The sequence below is a fragment of the Oncorhynchus clarkii genome, chromosome 14, assembly GCF_045791955.1.
Source record: "Oncorhynchus clarkii lewisi isolate Uvic-CL-2024 chromosome 14, UVic_Ocla_1.0, whole genome shotgun sequence".
Taxonomy (NCBI): Eukaryota; Metazoa; Chordata; class Actinopteri; order Salmoniformes; family Salmonidae; genus Oncorhynchus; species Oncorhynchus clarkii.
The window spans coordinates 13,868,643-13,889,413 of NC_092160.1; the positions used below are offsets into that span (position 1 = coordinate 13,868,643).

At 44.9% G+C, this 20,771-nt stretch overlaps 1 protein-coding gene across 1 annotated transcript; it reads left to right on the plus strand.

Annotated features, from left to right (window-relative positions):
- Positions 1-4: 4 nt before the first annotated feature.
- On the plus strand, positions 5-5,710 carry LOC139365993 (hyaluronan mediated motility receptor-like). Its single transcript, XM_071103065.1, has 7 exons — positions 5-260; positions 667-824; positions 1,816-2,009; positions 2,784-2,984; positions 3,080-3,232; positions 3,466-3,568; positions 4,330-5,710. Exons 1-7 carry the CDS (start codon positions 164-166, stop codon positions 4,366-4,368), a joined length of 945 nt encoding a protein of 314 aa, XP_070959166.1. The 5' UTR covers positions 5-163; the 3' UTR covers positions 4,369-5,710.
- The last annotated feature ends 15,061 nt before the right edge of the window (positions 5,711-20,771 follow it).

The following is a 20,771-nucleotide window of genomic DNA, read 5'->3' on the forward strand; positions in this document are numbered from 1 at the left end:
GCCTAACACTTGACATATGAGAACGGGAGGAGTTTCTCTCTGTCTTTAGGGTGCCACGCAACTAGAAGAAGCTAGTAAATCAGTGGCTTGTTCCTTTGCATCTGACAGTCATGGAAGCTGAACGATACAGGTGAATCACAGTAAAGGAACGAGGGAAGCGGGAATGAGGAGATTTTTCAGAGCGCATAGCTACAGCGATGAAGACAACAGTCAGATCCAGTACCTGACGGCTAAGTGTAACCGCCTGACACATGAAAAAGGTAGGTATTGGTAGTTATTGGGTCATTATGGGACTGGGAGGACTTATAGATCAACTACTTTGGATTATTAGTCTGTTGGCTATTCACTCAAAGAAGAATGCCTGTCATTGAGCAATGTACTATACACGTCACCATAATCAATTGCATAATCAATTGCAATTGTTTTTCTACAAGAAAAACAGCAATACATTAACAGAGTTAGCTATTCTCAGGGTGAATGATGTCATGATTTCACTGTTTCTAGTTAAGCCATATAACAGGCACCAAGGATTTTGCAGGGTTCAAAGTCCAAACCTACTGTACAGTGACTGAGAGAATCATTTGAATAGGTAAGGGAAAGTTGTCCTCTGATGTGGGGACAATATAACAATTTCAGTCACAGGGCCGTTGTCTTCTTTTGGTACAGTAGTGCTGGAGAGGGAATGCATGGGGGCCAGGGAGAGAGAGAGGAGCCTGCAGAATGAGCTGGAGGCTCTGTCCACACAGCTCTGCCAACAGGAGCAGGTCAACATAGATTTGATGTTCAAACATGATCAAATGCTCGGCAGGGTCCATCATGAACAGGTACTGACGTCTTGTTTCCATCTTTTCACTGGTCAACCACAGATGGCTCTTGTCACTCTGTGAAGCTGTGTACCTACAGTATAATTACAGTGTACGTGCTAATGTAATGTTGTGTAATTGCATGGATTAGATGTCATGCAATTTTCTACATCTTTCTAATGTTCTACTTTCAAATGGCAGAATGTAGAATCTCAATGCAAAAAACAATACATTCCAATGCTAGTGAAGCTAAGCAAAATTGCCTTGACACATTCCTTGTCAAATCCTAATTCTGTTCTCAGGTGTGGGCTTGCTAGCCACATTTATCTACACAGTGCCTTGCAAAAGTATTCATCCCCCTTGGCATTTTTCCTACTTTGCTGCATTAAAACCTGTAATTTAAACGTATTTGTATTTAATGTAATGGACATACACAACATAGTCCAAATTGGTGAAGTGAAATGAAAAAAATTAGCTTGTTTAAAAAAAATATTTAAAACAATAAACAGAAAAGTGGTGCATGCATATGTATTCGCCCCCTTTGCTATGAAGCTCCTAAATAAGATCCGGTGCAACCAATTACCTTCAGAAGTCACATAATTAGTTAAATAAAGTCCACGTGTGCAATTTAAGTGTCACATGATCTGTCACATGATCTCAGTATATATATATATATATATACCTGTTCTGAAAGGCCCCAGAGTCTGCAACACCACGGAGGACAATTAAATCCATTATTAAACAATTGAAAGAATATTGGGGGGGGATTGTAAGGCAACAAAATAGAAAAAATGCCAAAGGGGGTGAATAATTCTCCAGAGTTCGTCAACTGGATGACATGAATACTAACAGTATAATAGAAGAAATGTCATGAAAATTCCTCCCATTTTTGAGGAAATTCTTACAATAGCATGTGCTGAATACATACAGCATCTGTGTCCTTGTGTTTACCCACGTGTTTCTGTTTGTGTGGACTGTGGCCCTCACCAAGGATCTGGTTGTGTTCTTGCAGCAACGGGTGCATCTTGTGGTGGAGGAGAGCTTCAGAGATGCTGCACTGCTGGGCCTACAGCTGGAACAGGTCAACTCGGAGCTACTGCACCTGCAAAGTTCTGAGGTGCAGCTGGAAGGCCTGGTGGAAGAGCTGCACACGGAGGACCTGCAGAGAGCTGCATTGACAGAGGACCTTCACGTGCAGCTGCACAGGTAAGTCTACTGCCCTGCACTGTGGGAAGGAGAAAGTAAATGGTACTATTGTGTGTGTGTGTGTACCCAAAGACCCCCTTAATGTTTAAAACATAAGACATACTTTTTTTTTAAAGGCAGCGGTATTTAGCTATGGTTTATCCAGCTGTACAAATGGACATACTGTAAAAGTAAAGTCACTCCAGATAAGGGCGTGCACTAAGCAAATAAACATAAAAATTAATGAAACTCCTAACTTTTGATTACCATCTCCTACAAACATGAGCCAAGTGAAGCCGTCCCAACTCTTTTAAAAACACGTTGAACAGATCTCCAACTAGTCAGGTTGTCACACGTCAAATAAACGTTTGGATTTGTGATTTTTAAGTCTGCAAAAACACACGTGCCCTTAAGCATGCTGTGCTATAACTTGCTGACTTTGAATCCCCAGTTTGGAAAATTGGCTGACAGTCAGAATACGTTATCACATCGTGATTTCAGGGGTAGCATTGCACTAGGGGTATGATAAAGGGGAGTTTAACATGAGCTCAGCTCAAACCCTCAAGCTGAAATTCATCGTTTGCCTGTGAAAGAAAAACTGGGGAATCATGGAGAAGTACGTTTTCATGATTGCTTGTACACGAAAATGACCAGGAGGTTACATGTTGGTTAGATATATTAGCTGTTCATGCAACATTCAGGAGGGATGATGCATAATAGATTTTTTAAGACCACAAATTATAAACATTTCTAAGCACCTAAGTTCAGGGTCTCTTATGTGTCTTCGGCTGACAGTAAGGTATTGGAGTTGGAAGAGCTTCAGTGCGGCTACGCTGCCAACATCCAGGAGCTGGAGGAGCTGCGTAGCGCCAACCAGAGGAAGGTGCAGGGACTGCAGCGGGAGAACGAGTGCAGCCTGAAGAAGCTCCAGGAGACGGCCGAGCAGTTTGAGTGGCTGTGTGAACAGCAGCGCTACTGGATGTGCTGCGTCAAGAGGTAGCTATGCTCTACCATCACTCTGTTGTCATTGGTTATTTACCACAGACAAACGGTGGATAACACCAGATTTAATCTCTGAATAAAACCTCCAGATTCAAAGACTGCTTGTCAGAGGAGAAGGACTCTCTGGTGCAGCAGGTGAAACGGTTGGAGAAGGAGGTAGCAGAGCTGAGGAAGAGCTCAGAGAGCACCACCCAGATGCTGTGCTGCCCCCTAGAGGACACAGTCAGCCAGCACTGTGACAGGTAACAGCAATTTGTCCTCAGTGACCTGAGGCCTCTACCTATAACAACTTGTCTCAGATCAGTTTTTCTTCCTCAGTCATACCATTAACAGTCAGTGTGTGCCACAGCAAAACAGGCCCCATAACAGTTCTCAGACATAGCTAATGTGATTGGTAACAACGGTTACAGACACAGGCTTTTCTCAATCCCACATGTCCATGAGAACTTATTCCCTTCCCTTTCCGATTCTGCAGAATGCCCTCTTGGGAATCCGGTAAGATGGCTGACCTGCAAACCCAGGTGGACAAATGGAGAAAGCTGTATGAGGATCTCTTCAGCCAGTTCACACCCCACCAAGTAAGCATAGCCTACACTAACTTTGACCGAACCAATGGCCACGAGTTGCACATCTCTAGTCTTCAAGGGCTGCGTCTTGCTGTGTGTTGCCAATCAGTGAGTTTGTTTGCTTGCTGGATTTAGACTGACTACAGACGGGAGTTGTGCTTCACTGGTCTAAATGGACATGGCAATAGTAGGATCTGGAGAATCGTATGAACCTTCATTTCTCGGGCATGGATTTCTGTCTGGTTTTCTCAGTCAGTCTGTGCTATGCATGGCTGGGTTCCAGGCAATGGGGTGCTCTTCCAAACCAAGGGAATGAGATGACTAATGACTGGAGGAGGTGTTTCCCAGTGGTCTCTGTGCTTTGTTCCCTTTTGACTAGCTCTGGAGTGCACATTTTGAGATAATTATTCTGATTGAGTGCAGATGATGCAGGCTGCAGTCTCTAGTGAGCCTGAGAGAAGAGGAAGTTAGCCGAAGCAATAGGGACTGCCGGAGGAGACGTATAGGACATGAGACAAGTGACCATGCTAAAATGCATTACCGTTTTATGAATTATATGGTTGATTCACACACCAGAGAACAGACTCGTGTTATGACTCTTACATTTGAGGGAGATAAAAACATCATACTGTTCCTTACATGAAGGTTTGGGGAGGGAGCAGATGTTGAATTTTCCAGAATATTCTCACTGTAAATTGTGTAGGCCATGTGTGTGTGGTTTATGTTCATTGCCTTTTGGCCGGACTCACCTATAGTTTACTTTGTATTCTCAGGGGGGGCACGTTGTCGACGGATACCAAAAACCTCCTTGAGGTCAGAAGACCATGAAATCTATCTATTTTTCTTCAACCCAGTGGAGGCACTCCTAACTTTTGGCTGTTTGTCTCGCTACTCAACTGTTGCTGAGAACCACACAACCTCACCGTTCTATTGCTGTCATTGTTTAAATGTCTTGAAACCACTGCATGACCATGACTGTACTGGAGTGTGATATGCCACTTTGTTACAGTCTATTGTCTATATTTTGGTATGAGTATTAGTGTTCTCCTATTTGGACACTTTCCTGTCATTGTCTATTTTCAGACACACTGGTGGAACATAGTAAATCAACAAGTAAAAACACCTGAGAATGTCTGTTTTGTTGTTGCTCCGCCAATCCGGATGATGACTCTAGCTGATGAGCAGAGAACCACAACACATGCTAATGTTTTGTCCTGGTGAACATTCCTGACATTAACTCCCATTTACAATTAACCAGATGTGGGATTAAAAACACAACTCATGTAAAATATACTCTCTGTAAAATGTACATAGGTTCAGAACTTTTGTGAAACGGCACAGTTAAAAAATATATGGCAAAATGGAAATCAAACTGGATGCGCTTTAGCGATAGATGGTAGCTGAAGGATGGGATTAAAAACAAACAAGGAAACTATTGTAAAATACGTTGTCTGTAAAGTGTGTGTGTAGAAGCCTAAGTGGTCTTGTCCATTAGTTTACTCCAATTAGAAGGCATGGTAGGTTTAGGGGGAAAATAATAAAGGAACATATATTTTAAAAAGATGTGTATATATATATATAGTAGCAGTCAAAAGTTTGGACACCTACTCATTCAAGGGTTTTTATTTTGACTATTTTCTACATTGTAGAATAACATTGAAGACAAACTATGAAATAACACATATGGAATCATGTAGTAACCAAAGTGTTAAACAAATCAAAATATATTTTAGATTCTTCAAAGTAGCCACCGTTTACCTTGATAAAAGCTTTGCACACTCTTGGCATTCTCTCAACCAGCTTCACCTGGAATGCTTTTCCAACAGTCTTGAAGGAGTTCCCACATATGCTGGGCACTTGTTGGCTGCTTTTCCTTCACTCTGTGGTCCAACTCATCCCAAACCATCTCAATTGGGTTGAGGTCGGGTGATTGTGGAGGCCATGTAAACTGATACAGCACTCCATCACTCTCCTTGGTTAAATAGCCCTTGCACAGCCTAGAGGTGTGTTGGGTCATTGTCCTGTCGAAAACAAGTGATTGTCCCACAAAGTGCAAACCAAATGGGATGGTGTATCACTGCAGAATGCTTGGGTAGCCATGCTGGTTAAGTGTGCCTATCTGCAATATTAAAGCTGATCTACCCCCTAAAAAAATTGTTGTTGGAAGATGTCTGATTCATTTCTATATCAACCACAACAGGATTCAACGGCTGCCATGTGTGAAGTCAGATGACCTGAAGGTGTTCTGGAAGGCGAAGGTGTAGCCAAGGATGAACTATGTGTGGCAGCTGGAAACTAGTTGAATTTGCACATAATAAATAGTTAAGAACTCAACCATGCAGAATCCAACCTGGGTTTATTAATGGTACCATTACAGATATTACCAGAATAGCATATTTACGTTTGACCTTGGTCACAACCAGGGAAAACACATTATATACATTCAACACCAGGATATATCCATTAAAAAAGAGAATTTGTTATGTGTGAAATGAATGTTTGTCTACTGACCTGCTTGTCTAAATATTAAGTCCTCACCTGGGGGTTATAAATAGAAATGGCTGAGTCTGGGAGTTGTTCGATTCTTGTAAAAAGGCCACTTTATAGGTACACAGGGTCCATGTAAGGAATGCCTCTACGTGCCTCCTCAGAAAACACTCGTTCCTGAACTCTGGGTCTAACAAGCCACAGACATACGGCTTCTCACAGAGGTTTCTTGCTTACGAAAGAGAAAACATTGCCAAAATGTTGAGTCCTGTTTGATTCTGCACCATCTTACAGATGAGGTTTCACCCTACCCGAGGTGAAGGTTGTTTACTGAAAGTCCATCCATGTTCTCATGTTTGGTTAGACCAGATTGATTACTATGGATGTTTGGGGGAATTTGCTGTTGCTCTCAGAGGAAAAGAGGAACTTGTCGTTTGCTTGTTAATGCAAAACAGAGTGGAATTATGTGGTTGTTTGACACCGTGTTTAGAAGGATATGTAAATGTTTAACGCTGACGTGAGTAAACACACACCAGGGGTTAGGTGTCAGGGTTTGGAGAGGGGCTGCACGGCCAGACTGACGCCCACGCTCACCACGCTTCTATGAACAGGAACATCTCCGCGACACAACACTACCAAAACAAGATGTTATTCTAAATCTAAAACTCACAAGGACATCGCACGAAGTGACAACAGTTTCTCTGGAAAAACAAGTGGCTCAGTCATTTGAGGATAGTTCTAGTGTTGATGTCGAGTGTGCTAGAAGAAGTAGTCCTCCACAACCCCTAACCCTCAGCAGCTCCCTTTGTCCAGCTTCAATGAGCGCTCTCCAAAGGAAGAGGACAGGGGCTCCTTCAGAGCTTCGGGGTGCAAAGGGAGAATGGGTTCGGGTTGGGGGGGACTCGTGGCTCGATGGAGGATTATTGACACACCGTTGACCCCTCGTTGGCGAGCGACAGCAGCTTATTTTACAGCCAACGGGGTGACCAGGGGGTCCAGACGCCCGCTATGGGTCAGGCAGCCAGGCCACAGGGTGCATAGGTGAAGTGACAGAGCTGGTTATTACAACCATCAGATGGTGGGGAGGAAAGTCTCCCTTTACTGCTGTACAAGATGTATGTTAGCACACCTCCAACTCTTCTAGTGTGTCTGGAAGACAGATGTGCTTTCTACGTTTCACGCAGATTACCGTAGGCCTACTTTTAGCACAATTGGGTATTTACCCTGGCAAGAAGTAGTGCGTGATATTACAGCTAACATGTTTCATTGTTATAAATTGCCAATCTCGCGTATGGTCAGTAAATCACAAGAGAATGTGGTGTTATTTTCGAACTTTAAGATGCCTAACAAAAAGTCTCAGAGGTTATAACCATAGTATAATAGTAGGTTACCATAGTCTGCAATTTAGCAGGAATGTATGATACATTCCCTTACTTCTGGATTTCTAGTCCTCTAACTTTAGCTTGTTATAATCCTTTTGGATTCCCTATGGAGTTGTACCCATCCCTCCATATTCCATTCCAGGCGTTGAGTAACATATACCTCTATGAGACACGTTTGGAACCATGTCTACTACTGTTATGTGCTATGATTTCAACTTGCATTTGAATGTGAAAACAGCAAGGTATCATTCCATCTGTCTGGCACCCATAGAGGATACAAGGTGCACCAGGCTTGAGACATTTCCCCCTGCAACTTTAGGAGCCATCTGTAATCTATTTTCTCACAGGGCCTAAATACCTTAGTGCCAGGCAGCTTCTGAGGCATCATTTCTGCTCAGCTGTGTTTCTTTTCTTTTTATCTTCCCTAGCCTCCCACTCCTGATACCCAACTGGGATTTTTTTTCTCAACCATAAAAGGAGGAATGAAGGGAAAGGCTGCTAAGTATCCTGGGAAAAAAGCTGAAGTTTCTGTCTTATCGCTCCTCTCCTTTTCCTTTTCTTCCTCCCTCTCCCTCCGCTTGTCCATTAAAACAAGTTGAGCTACCTCTCCTACCACCTGTCCTGTCTTTAGGAAAATCTATCATGGTGGTAGTAAGGCCTCTTCTCAGGCCCGTTAAATCAAGATGGTAGTCCACCAACCTGTGGAGCATTGATGAAAGCAGGAGGATACTGGGTATCAACGCTTCACTGGGATGACACAGAGCATTCACAAGCATTGAATAACCTTTTTTGAACACTGCGCTGTTACACATGCCAAATGTAATGTTGACATAATGTGTACAGTAGCAAACAAGCCTAAAGTTGTTGGTATACTTACGCCTCTGTCTACCATAGGGCATGAACATTCATTTATGGGTTACTACTTGTAGAAGAGAGCCGAGATAATAGCTGTGATAATGACAATATGGTCAGCCAGGTCGTAAGCCTCAAAAGGACTTCATTTGAATGGCATGTATGTGGCATAAACTCCATCTGGCTAGCAGGAAAGACATCTGTACAACAATACGAGGGGCTGTTCCAAAAATGGTCATGCCAGTAGAGGTCTCTCTTGCACCGGTGTTGCTGTCTGTGGAGCTCTTTGGCAGCCATTGAGACATCTCTCAAATGTGTCTTCAATTATAGAGCTCTGCTCCACACCATCCACTGAATCGGAATGCCAGTTGAATTCAAGATAACCCAGGATAAGATTTTATTTGATCTCCCTCATAAATATCCAAAAGGTGCAAATTCTATTTGGACATCTTGATACATTTTGTTAAGCATATTCAAACTTATGAAGGCACTATTAAAAACCCTTTTCCCTTTAGCTTACTGATGATGTATGAGAAAACAAAGGAGTTATTTGCTTTATGGAAATAAATAAAGTATGACAGAACATAATATACTTATTTACCCTGTGCACACCAGCTGCCTGATAACCTCTTAGTGAAGTTGAAGAGAAAATTAACTTTGTGCTCTGAGTGAGATTCTTCAGCAACAGGGTGCTCAGATGAAAGGAGGGTATCAGGACACACACACACACACACACACACACACACACACACACACACACACACACACACACACACACACACACACACCTCTCAAACCCCCATCTGCAATGTTATCACAGCATATCCCACCTGTCTACCCCTGTCAGCTGGGTTGTCTGTCTCTCTATGGACTGACACCTTCTCAGTCTGCTATGCTCATCTTTTCAACACACACAGTAGTCTACTCCCCAGCAGTAGAGGGGGCCTTGACTGGCCTGATGACCGTATCTTCCACCACAAGAATGAGGCCTCCCCTTTCGCCCCAAAATGAGGTATGACAACAAACCTTAAAACATTTGCAAAACAATTTGAAAACTTGAGCCTCCCTGAGTCCCTGCATACTTGCACGATGCAGCCCACCCTCTCCCCGAAAGGCATTCAAGGGAAGGCAAGGGAGCCCATTTTCTTTATTGGTCTCCAGAAAACGGGATTCAACAAACTTACTTCCATGCCTTCACACGGTTTCCAAGAAGTATGTTTTGAATAAATCAAATTAGTGGCACAAAATATGGTGCGTGACACAATGACCATGTTAACAATGTGAAACTATGCATGTCATTACAGGGCCGGAGAGGTGGGGGCGGTGGGTGTGAATTCTCCTCCTGTTGCCCCTCTCTGCCACGCAGACGGGGGACTTGAGAATTGAACCATCTGTGTCTTTCTGTCTGTCGGCCTGTCGTTAAGCAGTCTGTAACTCAGCCCAGCTGTCAAAAATGGAAAAGATGCTCTAAACCGATTGGCAAGAGAGGTACAGAAGAAGAAAGAAAGAGTAAGAAAAAAAAACATGAGACAAGGCAGATGCAGATGTTACTTTCTCTAAGCCATGTTAACTCTGGCTGGATCTCTTCCATCATTCACGTCTGGTACGCGCTGCGTTGACCCAAACAAACCTCTGTAGCAGATGTCAAAATCCTGATCCTTGCTCGGACAAGACAGGAGAGTGTTCAGTTTTATGGCGGGTAGCCTAGTGGTTAGAGCATTGGGCCAGTAACCGAAAGATTGCTGGATCGAATCCCCGAGCTGACAAGGTAAAAAACCTGTTGTTCTGCCCCTGAGCAAGGCAGTCAACCAACCAACCCACTGTTCCCCAGAGGGGTTGGATTAAATGTGGAATAAACATTTCAGTTGAATGCATTCAGTTGTACAACTGACTAGGTATCCCCCTTTCCCTTTCTGTCTTAGACATGTTGACACTAACCAGGTCATCAATAGCTGAGAACATAAAAAAACATAAAACCCTCACCCCATTTACTTCTGAACAGTGTTTTGTATCAGGGACTTGGCTAGCCAGTAGTAGAGGTCTTCTCGGGTCCAAAACGTGAGACCCGGACCCGAGGACAATCAGACCCGGGCCCGAGAATAATGAGCCCGAACCCGAATAGACCCGACAACAGCAAGACCTAGACCTGACGGGCCCCGACGGGTCGGGGTCTAGACCTGAGTGACAGAAAAAATAATGTTTGTCAGCCAAGTTGCTCTTCTGGTTAACAAATACGTCTTTATCAGGGCCGGACTACTGCATTTGAGACCCTGGGGCACCGGCTTACTTCCTGCATGTCAACACACAGTGCAGAGAGAAAAAAAAGAATCACTGCTCTTTCAACCATTTAAAACCACAGCAAAATTCTAAATGGGAATAAAAATGGGAATGCATCTGTAAAAGTTTGTGAGGGTTTTAGGTGCCAAGCCACATTTCTTCAAGATTTAAGGGCCGCTGTTGCGCCTTCTTTGCCACTCTGTCTGTGTGGGTGGAACATTTCAGTTTGTCAGTGATGTGTACGCAGAGGAACTTGAAGCTTTCCACCTTCTCCACTCTGCAGTCCTGTCGATGTGGATAGGGGGGTGCTCCCTCTGCTGTTTCCTGAAGTCCATGCTCAACTCCTTTATTTTGTTGATGTTGAGTGAGAAGGTATTTTCCTAGCACCACACTCCCAGAGCCCTCACCTCCACCCTGTAGGCTGTCTCGTCATTGTTGGTAATCAAGCCCACTACTGTTGTGTCGTCTGCAAACTTAACGATTGAGTTGGAGGCGTGCATAGCCATGCAGTCATGGGTGAACAGGGAGCACAGGAGGTGGCTGAGCTTGAGCCCCTGTGTCTGAATCACGCCCTCTGCAACTAGGTCCTGGACTTCCTGACGGGCCGCCCCAAGTGTTGAGGATCAGCAAAGTGGAGGTGTTGTTTCCTACCTTCATCACCTGGGGGCCCGTCAGGAAGTCCAGGACCCAGTTGCACAGGGCGTGATTCAGACACAGGGGCTCAAGGTTAATGATGAGCTTGAAGGGTTCTATGGTGTTGAATGCTGAGCAATAGTCAATGAACAGCAGTCTTACATAGGTATTCCTCTTGTCCAGTTGGGATAGGGCAGTGTGCAATGCGATGGCGATTGCATCGTCTGTGGATCTATTGGGGCGGTAAGCAAATTGAAATGGGTCTATGTGACAGGTAAGGTAGAGGTGATATGATCCTTGAGTAGTCTCTTAAAGCACTTCATGATGACAGAAGTGAGTGCTACGGGGCCATAGTCATTTAGTTTAGTTACCTTTGCTTTCTTGGGTACAGGAACAATGGTGGCCATCTTGAAGCATGTGGGGACAGCAGACTGGGCTAGGGAGATTGAATATGTCTGTAAACACACAAGCCTGCTGGTCTGCGCATACTCTGATGGATGTTGTCTGGGCCGGCAGCCTTGCGAGGGTTAACAAGCTTAAATGTCTTACTCACGTCGGCCACGGAGAAGGACAGTCCACAGTCCTTGGCAGAGGGCCGTGTCGGTGGCACTGTGTTATCCTCAAAGCGGGCGAAGAAAAGGTGTTGGTGTCCACGATGTGACTGGTTATCCTTTTGTTGTCTGTGATTGTCTATAGACCCTGCCACACACGCCTCATGTCTGAGCCGTTGAATTGCGACCACCTTGTCTCTATACTAATGATTTGCCTGTTTGATATCCTTGCGGAGAAAATGACTACACTGTTTGTATTCTGCCGTATTCCCAGTCACCTTGCCACAGTTAAATGCATTGGTTCGCGTTTTCAGTCTTGCGTGAATGCTGCCATCTATCCATCGTTTCTGGTTAGGGTAGGTTTTAATAGTTACAATGGGTACAACATCTCCTATACACTTCCTGATAAACTCAGTCACCATATCAGTTTATTCGTCAATGTTATTATCGGAGGCTACCCGGAACATATCTGAGTCCGCAAGATCAAAACAATCTTGAAGTGCGGATTCCAATTGGTCAGACCAGAGTTGAATAGTCCTTAACATGGGTACTTCCTGTTAGGGTTTCTGCCTATAGGAAGGGAGGAGCAAAATGGAGTCAGATTTTTCGAAAGGGAGGAGGGGGAGGTGTCACGGATCCCCCAGGTACTAATGCTCAATCTGTTCACCAGTTCCAGAAGTCTACGTCACCGGCTTTCTAGGCTTAACTGAATGAGATTCCTTATCATGAACCCCGGACTGTCTTGTCTGATTACACACACCTGGTTTCCATTTCCCCTGATTAGTATGTTATAAAAAAGAAAAGTCCTCTCACTGTCAACTGAGTTAAGTTTCAGCAAACTTAACATGCGTAAATAATTGTATGAACATAACAAGATTCAGCAACTGAGACATAAACTGAACAAGTTCCACAGACATATGACTAGCAGAAATTGAAAAATGTGTACCTGAACAAATGGGGGATCAAAATGAAAAGTAACAGTCAGTATCTGGTGTGGCAACCAGCTGCAGTAAGTACTGCAGTGCATCTCCTCCTCATGGACTCCACCAGCTTTGCCAGTTCCTGCTGTGAGATGTTACCCCACTCTTTCACCAAGGCACCTGCAAGTTCCCGGACATTTCTGGGGGGGAAAATGGCCCTAGCCCTCACCCTCCAATCCAACATGTCCCAGACTCGCTCAATGGGATTGAGATCCGGGCTCTTCGCTGGCCATGGCAGAACACTGACATTCCTGTCTTGCAGGAAATCACGCACAGAACTAGCATTATGGTTGGTGGCATTGTCATGCTGGAGGGTCATGTCAGGATTTTTTTTTTTTTTATTTTTTATTTTACCTTTATTTAACCAGGCAAGTCAGTTAAGAACAAATTCTTATTTTCAATGACGGCCTGGGAACAGTGGGTTAACTGCCTGTTCAGGGGCAGAACGACAGATTTGTACCTTGTCAGCTCGGGGGTTTGAACTCGCAACCTTCCGGTTACTAGTCCAACGCTCTAACCACTAGGCTACCCTGCCGCCCCTGAAGGATGAGCCTGCAGGAGGGGTACCACATGAGGGAGGAGGATGTCTTCCCTGTAACGCATAGCACTGAGATTGCCTGCAATGACAACAAGCTCAGTCCGATGATGCTGTGACACACCACCCCAGACCATGACGGACCCTCCACCTCCAAATCAATCACGCTTCAGTGTACAGGCCTCGGTGTAACGCTCATTCCTTCAATGATAAACGCGAATCCGACCATCACCCCTGGTGAGACAAAACCGCGACTTGTCAGTGAAGAGCACTTTTTGCCAGTCCTGTCTGGTCCAGCGACGGTGGGTTTGTGCCCGTAGGCGAAGTTGTTCCCGGTGATTTCTGGTGAGGACCTGCCTTACAACAGGCCTACAAGCCCTCAGTCCAGCCTCACTCAGCCTATTGCGGACAGTCTGAGCACTGATGGAGGGACTGTGCGTTCCTGGTGTAACTCGGGCAGTTGTTGTTGCCATCCTGTACCTGTCCCGCAGGTGTGATGTTCAGATGTACCGATCCTGTGCAGGTGTTGTTACACGTGGTCCGCCACTGCGAGGACGATCGGCTGTCCGTCCTGTCTCCCTGTAGCGTTGTATTATGCGTCTCACAGTACGGACATCACCTTGGCCATGTTCTGTTATAATCTCCACCAGGCACAACCAGAAGAGGCCTGGCCACCCCTCATAGCCTGGTTCCTCTCTAGGTTACTTCCTAGGTTCTGGCCTTTCTAGGGAGTTTTTCCTAGCCACTATGCTTCTACACCTGCATTGCTTGCTGTTTGGGGGTTTTAGGCTGGGTTTCTGTACAGCACTTTGAGATATCAGCTGATGTAAGAATCAATTTGATTTAATTGCAATTAATTGCCCTGGCCACATCTTCAGTCCTCATGCCTCCTTTCAGCATGCCTAAGGCACGTTCACGCAGTTCACGCAGAGCAATGTACCTCACAATGCCCTTTGGCCTGTCTAATGCTCCTTCAGTTTTCCAGGCCTTCATCAACAAAGTGTTTCGGGATATGCTGGGACAGGGCGTAGTGGTCTATATAGACAACATTTTGGTCTATTCTGCTGACCGCGTCCCGTATGTCTCGTTTGTCAGGTCTGTGCCGAGAAGACTGTTGGAGCATGATCTATAGTTAAACATGATACATTTTTGTTTTTCCAGCGGTCCATGTCCTTTTTGGGCTATCTCATCTCCACGGAGGCAGTGGAGATGGAGGAGCAACGCATCAGTTCACCATCCCCAACTCTGTGAAAGCAGTCCGACGATTCCTGGGGTTTGCCAACTATTTCCGGAGTTTCATCCTGGGCTTCAGCACGGTGGTCACGCCTCTTACCTTCCTGCTGAGAGGAGGTGCCCAACGGTTTCATTGGACGGCGGAGGCGGAGAGGGCGTTTGAGACCCTGAAGGCACGTTTCATTGCTGCTCCCGTGTTGACACATCCCGCCACTCATTCCCCTTCATCATCGAGGTGGATGCCTACGAAGTAAGAGTCGGGGGAGTGCTATCCCAGCGTATCGGAACCCCTCCAAAGCTGCGGTCCTGCGCTTTCTTCTCTAAGCAGCTGAGCCCCGCCCAGAGGAACCACAATGTAGAGGACCGGGAACTCTTGGCATTCAAGAAGGCTCTAAAGGCGTGGAGGCACTGGCTGGAGGGATCCAAATACCCTTTCCTGGTGTGGACAGAGGAGAGTTAGGGAGAGGAGACCCCCATCATCTCTCCGTTCCGCATCATCGCGCCAGTGGTATGGGATGTAGACACCGACATACGGCAGGCCCTGCGTATGGAACCCGCGCCTGCACAGTGCCCGGAGCACCCTGCCTACGTGCCCACAGGTGTGTGGGACCACCTCCTTTCCTGGGCGCAAATGGTGCCTGTGTCGGGGAATCCTGGGATAGGCCGTACCATCGCCTGCCTAACGGAGAAGTACTGGTGGCCCACCTTGGCCAGGTACGTCCGGGTTTATGTCTCTTTCTGCTCCATCTGTGCTCAGTCAAAGACATCCAGATACCTCCATTATGGAAAGCTCCTTCCCCTGCCGGTTCCACAATGACCCTGGTCTCTCGATGGACTTTGTCACTGACCTTCTCCCCTCCCAGGGGAACACCACCATTCTCGTCATTGTGAACCGATTTCCCAAAGCTTCTCACCTCCTTCCTCTGCCTGGGCTTCCGTCGGCCATGCAAACCGCGGAGGCTCTTTTTACGCACGTCTTCCGGCACTATGGGATCCCGGAGGATATTGTGTCACCTCACGGGTATGGAAGGCGTTCATGGAACGCCTGGGGGTCCTGGTCAGTCTCACCTCCGGGTATCGGGCTCAAGCAAATGGGCCGGTTGGAGAGGGTCAACCAGGAGGTGGGCAGGATCCTGCGGTGTTACTGTCAGGATCGGCCGGGGGAGGGGGTAGATTTTCTACCTTGGGCGGAGTATGCGCAGAATTCCCTCCGCCACTTCTCCACTAACCTCACTCCTTTCCAGTGTGTGTTGGGGTATCATCTGGCCCTTGCACCTTGACATCCGAGCCAGTCCGAGGCTCCTGTGGTGGACGAGTGGTTTCGGCACGCTGAGGAGATCTGGAACCATTTCATTTGAAATCAACCAGAGTTTGACATCCTATGCCTATATGTTTTGTCTATTTTTAGTTGAACCCTGTGTTGAATTTTAGCAATAGCTGTTGATGACTTCCTAAATTCTATATAGGCCTAAATAGTAGCATTGATGATATGAGTGATAAAGTATGGTTACATTTAATTTGCTCTGTTGAACCTACCCTTTGGGAATCAAATCAAATCAAATCAAATTTTATTTGTCACATACACATGGTTAGCAGATGTTAATGCGAGTGTAGCGAAATGCTTGTGCTTCTAGTTCCGACAATGCAGTAATAACAAGTAATCTAACTAACAATTCCAAAACTACTGTCTTGTACACAGTGTAAGGGGATAAAGAATATGTACATAAGGATATATGAATGAGTGATGGTACAGAGCAGCATAGGCAAGATACAGTAGATGGTATCGAGTACAGTATGTACAAATGAGATGAGTATGTAAACAGAGTGGCTAGTGATACATGTATTACATAAGGATACAGTCAATGATATAGAGTACAGTATATACGTATGCATATGAGATGAATAATGTAGGGTAAGTAACATTATATAAGGTAGCATTGTTTAAAGTGGCTAGTGATATATTTACATCATTTCCCATCAATTCCCATTATTAAAGTGGTTGGAGTTGAGTCAGTGTCAGTGTGTTGGCAGCAGCCACTCAGTGTTAGTGGTGGCTGTTTAACAGTCTGATGGCCTTGAGATAGAAGCTGTTTTTCAGTCTCTCGGTCCCAGCTTTGATGCACCTGTACTGACCTCGCCTTCTGGATGATAGCGGGGTGAACAGGTAGTGGCTCGGGTGGTTGATGTCCTTGATGATCTTTATGGCCTTCCTGTGACATCGGGTGGTGTAGGTGTCCTGGAGGGCAGGTAGTTTGCCCCCGGTGATGCGTTGTGCAGACCTCACTACCCTCTGCAGAGCCTTACGGTTGAGGGCAGTGCAGTTGCCATACCAGGCGGTGATACAGCCCGCCAGGATGCTCTCGATTGTGCATCTGTAGAAGTTTGTGAGTGCTTTTGGTGACAAGCCAAATTTCTTCAGCCTTCAGAATCTTTTGATAGCAACAGTGAATCTATTTAGATATATCAACTCTTCAGTAGGAGGTGCTGCCTAGCCTATTGTTTTTTTCTGATAGTAACAATGAAAATCTGACATTGTTTTAAATGTACAAATTAATTGTATTTTATAGAAGGTTTGTCTATGTTGAAATTTTGTTACCATGATGACATAATCATGTGGTAGAAATTTTACTTTCAAAACAACAGTTTAAATTTATGACCTTTTAAAAATCCAATGTGTTTTTCACGTCTATTCCGTGTCACAATACCCTGACAAATTAAATTTAAACAACGTTGATTCAACTAGTTTTATCACAGTGGGTGGACACTAAAAGCGGATTCCCTTGCTACAGTAAATCCTATATGGTTCTGTCACAGAGCCAAGGCCCAACTCGGCAAAGCCCACAAGCTTCCCATACATCTGTGCATAAAGAATATCTATTCAACTGAAGGCCAGTGTATTTTCTTTGTGGCATACCATGGTTTTAAAATTCTCCATGTTAGGCTTAAATTTAGATTCATAAAAGGGTGTTTTCTTTCCAGGTATTTTTGTTGTCAATTAACCTTTATGGATTGGAGTCAAGGGGTTGCGTTTGATGTTAGCCACCCCCTGAGTAGCAGACATGGAGGAGACTTTCAGGCAGCAAAACGGATCCACTGGATGCTGAACAGAGAGATGTGGTGGGATTTGGACTCCATATTGTGCAAAGGTCCCACCATGGTGGCTTCAAACCTTCAGCTTCTATACACACTGAGAAATTGGGTTTGCTGCTGTTGAGGGTCAACACTAGAAAATCTATCAGAACAATACACTCCATGTCTTTCCACAAGAAGACTGGTGTAACAAATTGAAGGCGATTAAAGTTAACAACCACAAGAGGGTGTGTCTAGGGTGCATAGCTATTGTGTGTCAATCTGGTTAGATCATATGACGTCACACTGTTCCAATCCAAATCTGAGCACAGTATCCATTTGAAGAAAACAGTCACTCCTTATTGTTTATTGCCACCATGCATATCGAAAATTATTTTGCAGTTTCCAAAGAAACAAGTGTTTTCCAAAATAACAGTCACACTCCCAAAAACCGAATTCGTGACTATGGAAACAATCACTGATGGTTTGCATGAGGGACAGAATGTAACATATTGAGAGCTGGTTAAGGATGGAGGACATGCTTTGAAGTTACATGTATTGGAATGGACTGAGGTGGCTGCGTTCCCACTGTAAGCCGTGACCTCTGTAAAGGCCCCTGGTTCAGGCGGATTCAGAGATCTCACAGTGCTCTACTCTCTGTGTCTGTCCTCCCAGCGTCTGTCTGTCTGTCTTCCATGTGGGGGGTAGTGGACCCCTCACTCACAAGAACCCAATCTTACCCAATCTCTGTCAAGTATCCTGCTGAGAATGTGGTTTGACATGACAGGAAACTCAATTCTCTATCAAATACACACACACAAACACACACACATGCTCTGACAACTCACAATGCCCCATCATAATTACATACACACTTGGCTGGTGAAACATCTCTGGACAATCTGGAGTGTGCATTTCGAAATCCTTTTTCAGTGACCTAATCAAAAAGCCTGGTAATAAAAGTCTCCCTGAACAAGGAGTGTGGAAATAATGAAATGATCACACAGAAGGCTGTAATGAGAAAAACAGAGTTATAATAACACCAAGCAGGGGTTGAAACTGGTTCAGGGAACAGACGAAAACTGGAAAATAATGGCATTTTTTGAGGAACAGAATCAGAACTGGAAAATAAAGGGATCAATACTGTTCCGGAAAATAACCGTTATTATAAAAACATGGGAACCGGTTAATAAATGTATTTTACTTTCCGGGTATTTTTTTCAGTCACACAAAAAACGCAACAAAATGTCTATGCAAAGCCCTTACTCTGTCACTCAGAAACCTATTCCAGTGTCTGCCTGTGAGCAGAAAATCTTTGCCTGTGTGTGTGTGTGCCTAGGCAGCCTGCCCCTCCCCCTCCGAAGCTTGGGCTACTATAGCCTACTGACATTACAATTCAGAAATTAGGGAGAGATTTTTTATTAGAGAAGAATGGATTTACTTTTTCAATGCTAGTTATGGATACTATAGTTATCACGTTTCACATTGGATTTTTTAAACTACAAAAAGGTAAGATTTTTAATTCTGGTGCCGCTTTGCACACACAAGCTTGTTAGCTAGTTAGCTAGCTCTTGTCCAATGTAAGACAATTCTCAGAAGTTCCAAATTCCTCCATCGAAGCCGCTCCTACGTAGGTATAATTATGTAGGTCTAATTCAGATATTGCATGTAATAACAAGATGCCCAGCGCTTCAAGCAAAGCCGACCTGCACCTTCTCTCGTTCTCTCCCCACCCCCACATTTTTTGTCGCATCTCGCGCAAACACTTGTGTGTCCATTGTGCATGTATACAACTATAGCACATAAACTATCTGCCGCCTAGGCTAAAACAACTATAGCGTGCCCACTCCATAGCAAGCTGCTCTATCAGCACTGATTGATGAAGTAATTTAATGCTGAGCTAATGTAGAAAATATATTTGTATTTATTTTGCAGGTCTGAACAGTGGAATGGAACGGAGTGGAAAAATTATGGTTCAGTTCAAAATTAAATGATTGGAAAATAATTTTGTTTCCAAACCGTCAACAATTGAGTTCTGCTGTAAACCTGTAGTGAGCAATCGGCATCCTGTGATATTGGACGGAAAGCATCAACCCGGACACCAGATAAGGTGAGAGGTGTGTATACGAACCCCGGGTGGACCTTTCACCTCTTCAACTTTTCCATCGGAGACAACATGTGAAAGCTAGGGGAAAGTCTCCCATTTTTCTATCACTTGGAACACTTTGGGTACAGATTCATTTCAGTGTTAATATGCGACTCGATTCAGGAAACTAGGCATATTTCGCGCCTCACTACTTCACAGGAGAGAGAATTTTAATTAAACTATTTTTTAAATCAAAATCAGTTTTTTGTCAGAATTGCCTTCTGGAACATGTGAACTTTCACGTGCCTTAATAACAAACTTGTAAGCCATCTGTAAATAGGAATACAATTGTTAAATTACAAACCTAGTTGTTTTAGCCACGGCAAAAGCCAGGACCCTTCCCTCTAGCAATAATTGGCTGAGATAATGGATGGGCTGGCAAAGCGTCAATAGAGAACTAAGATTGAATCATACTACACCAACTCTGATGCTCGTCGGATGTGGCAGGGCTTGCAAACTATTACGGGCTACAAAGGAAAACCCAGCCGTGAGTTTCCCAATGACACGAGTCTACCAGAGGGGTTAAATGCCTTTTATGCTCGCTTCGAGGCAGGCAACACTGACGCATGCATGAAAGTGTTTTCACTGACATTTTCAACCTCTCCTAACCCGAGTCTGCAAAACCTACATGTTTCAAGCAGACCACCACAGTCCCTGTGCCCAAGAAAGCCTAAATGACTACCTCCCAGTAGCACTCACGTCTGTAGCCATGAAGTTATTTGAAAGGCTGGTCATGGCTCACATCAACAGCATCCTCCTGGATACCCTAGACCCACTCCAATTCGCATACTGCCCCAACATATCCACAGATGACGCAATCTCAATCGCACTCCACAGTGCCCTTAACCACCTGGACAAAAGGAACACCTATGTGAGAATGATGTTCATTGACTACAGCTCAGCATTCAACACCATAGTGCCCACAAAGCTCATGACTAAGCTAAGGACCCTGGGATTAAACACCTCCCTCTGCAACTGGATCCTGGACTTCCTGACGGGCCTCCCCCAGGTGGTAAGGGTAGGTAACAACACATCTACCACGCTGATCCTCAACACTGGGGCCCCTCAGG

Excerpts from the sequence above, each read along its gene's own strand:
- LOC139365993 (XM_071103065.1), top strand. The coding sequence starts at position 164 with ATGAGGAGATTTTTCAGAGCGCATAGCTACAGCGATGAAGACAACAGT. Across the intron at positions 3,233-3,465 it reads GTCAGCCAGCACTGTGACAG|AATGCCCTCTTGGGAATCCG; the intron begins GTAACAGCAATT and ends CCGATTCTGCAG. Across the intron at positions 3,569-4,329 it reads GCCAGTTCACACCCCACCAA|GGGGGGCACGTTGTCGACGG; the intron begins GTAAGCATAGCC and ends TTGTATTCTCAG.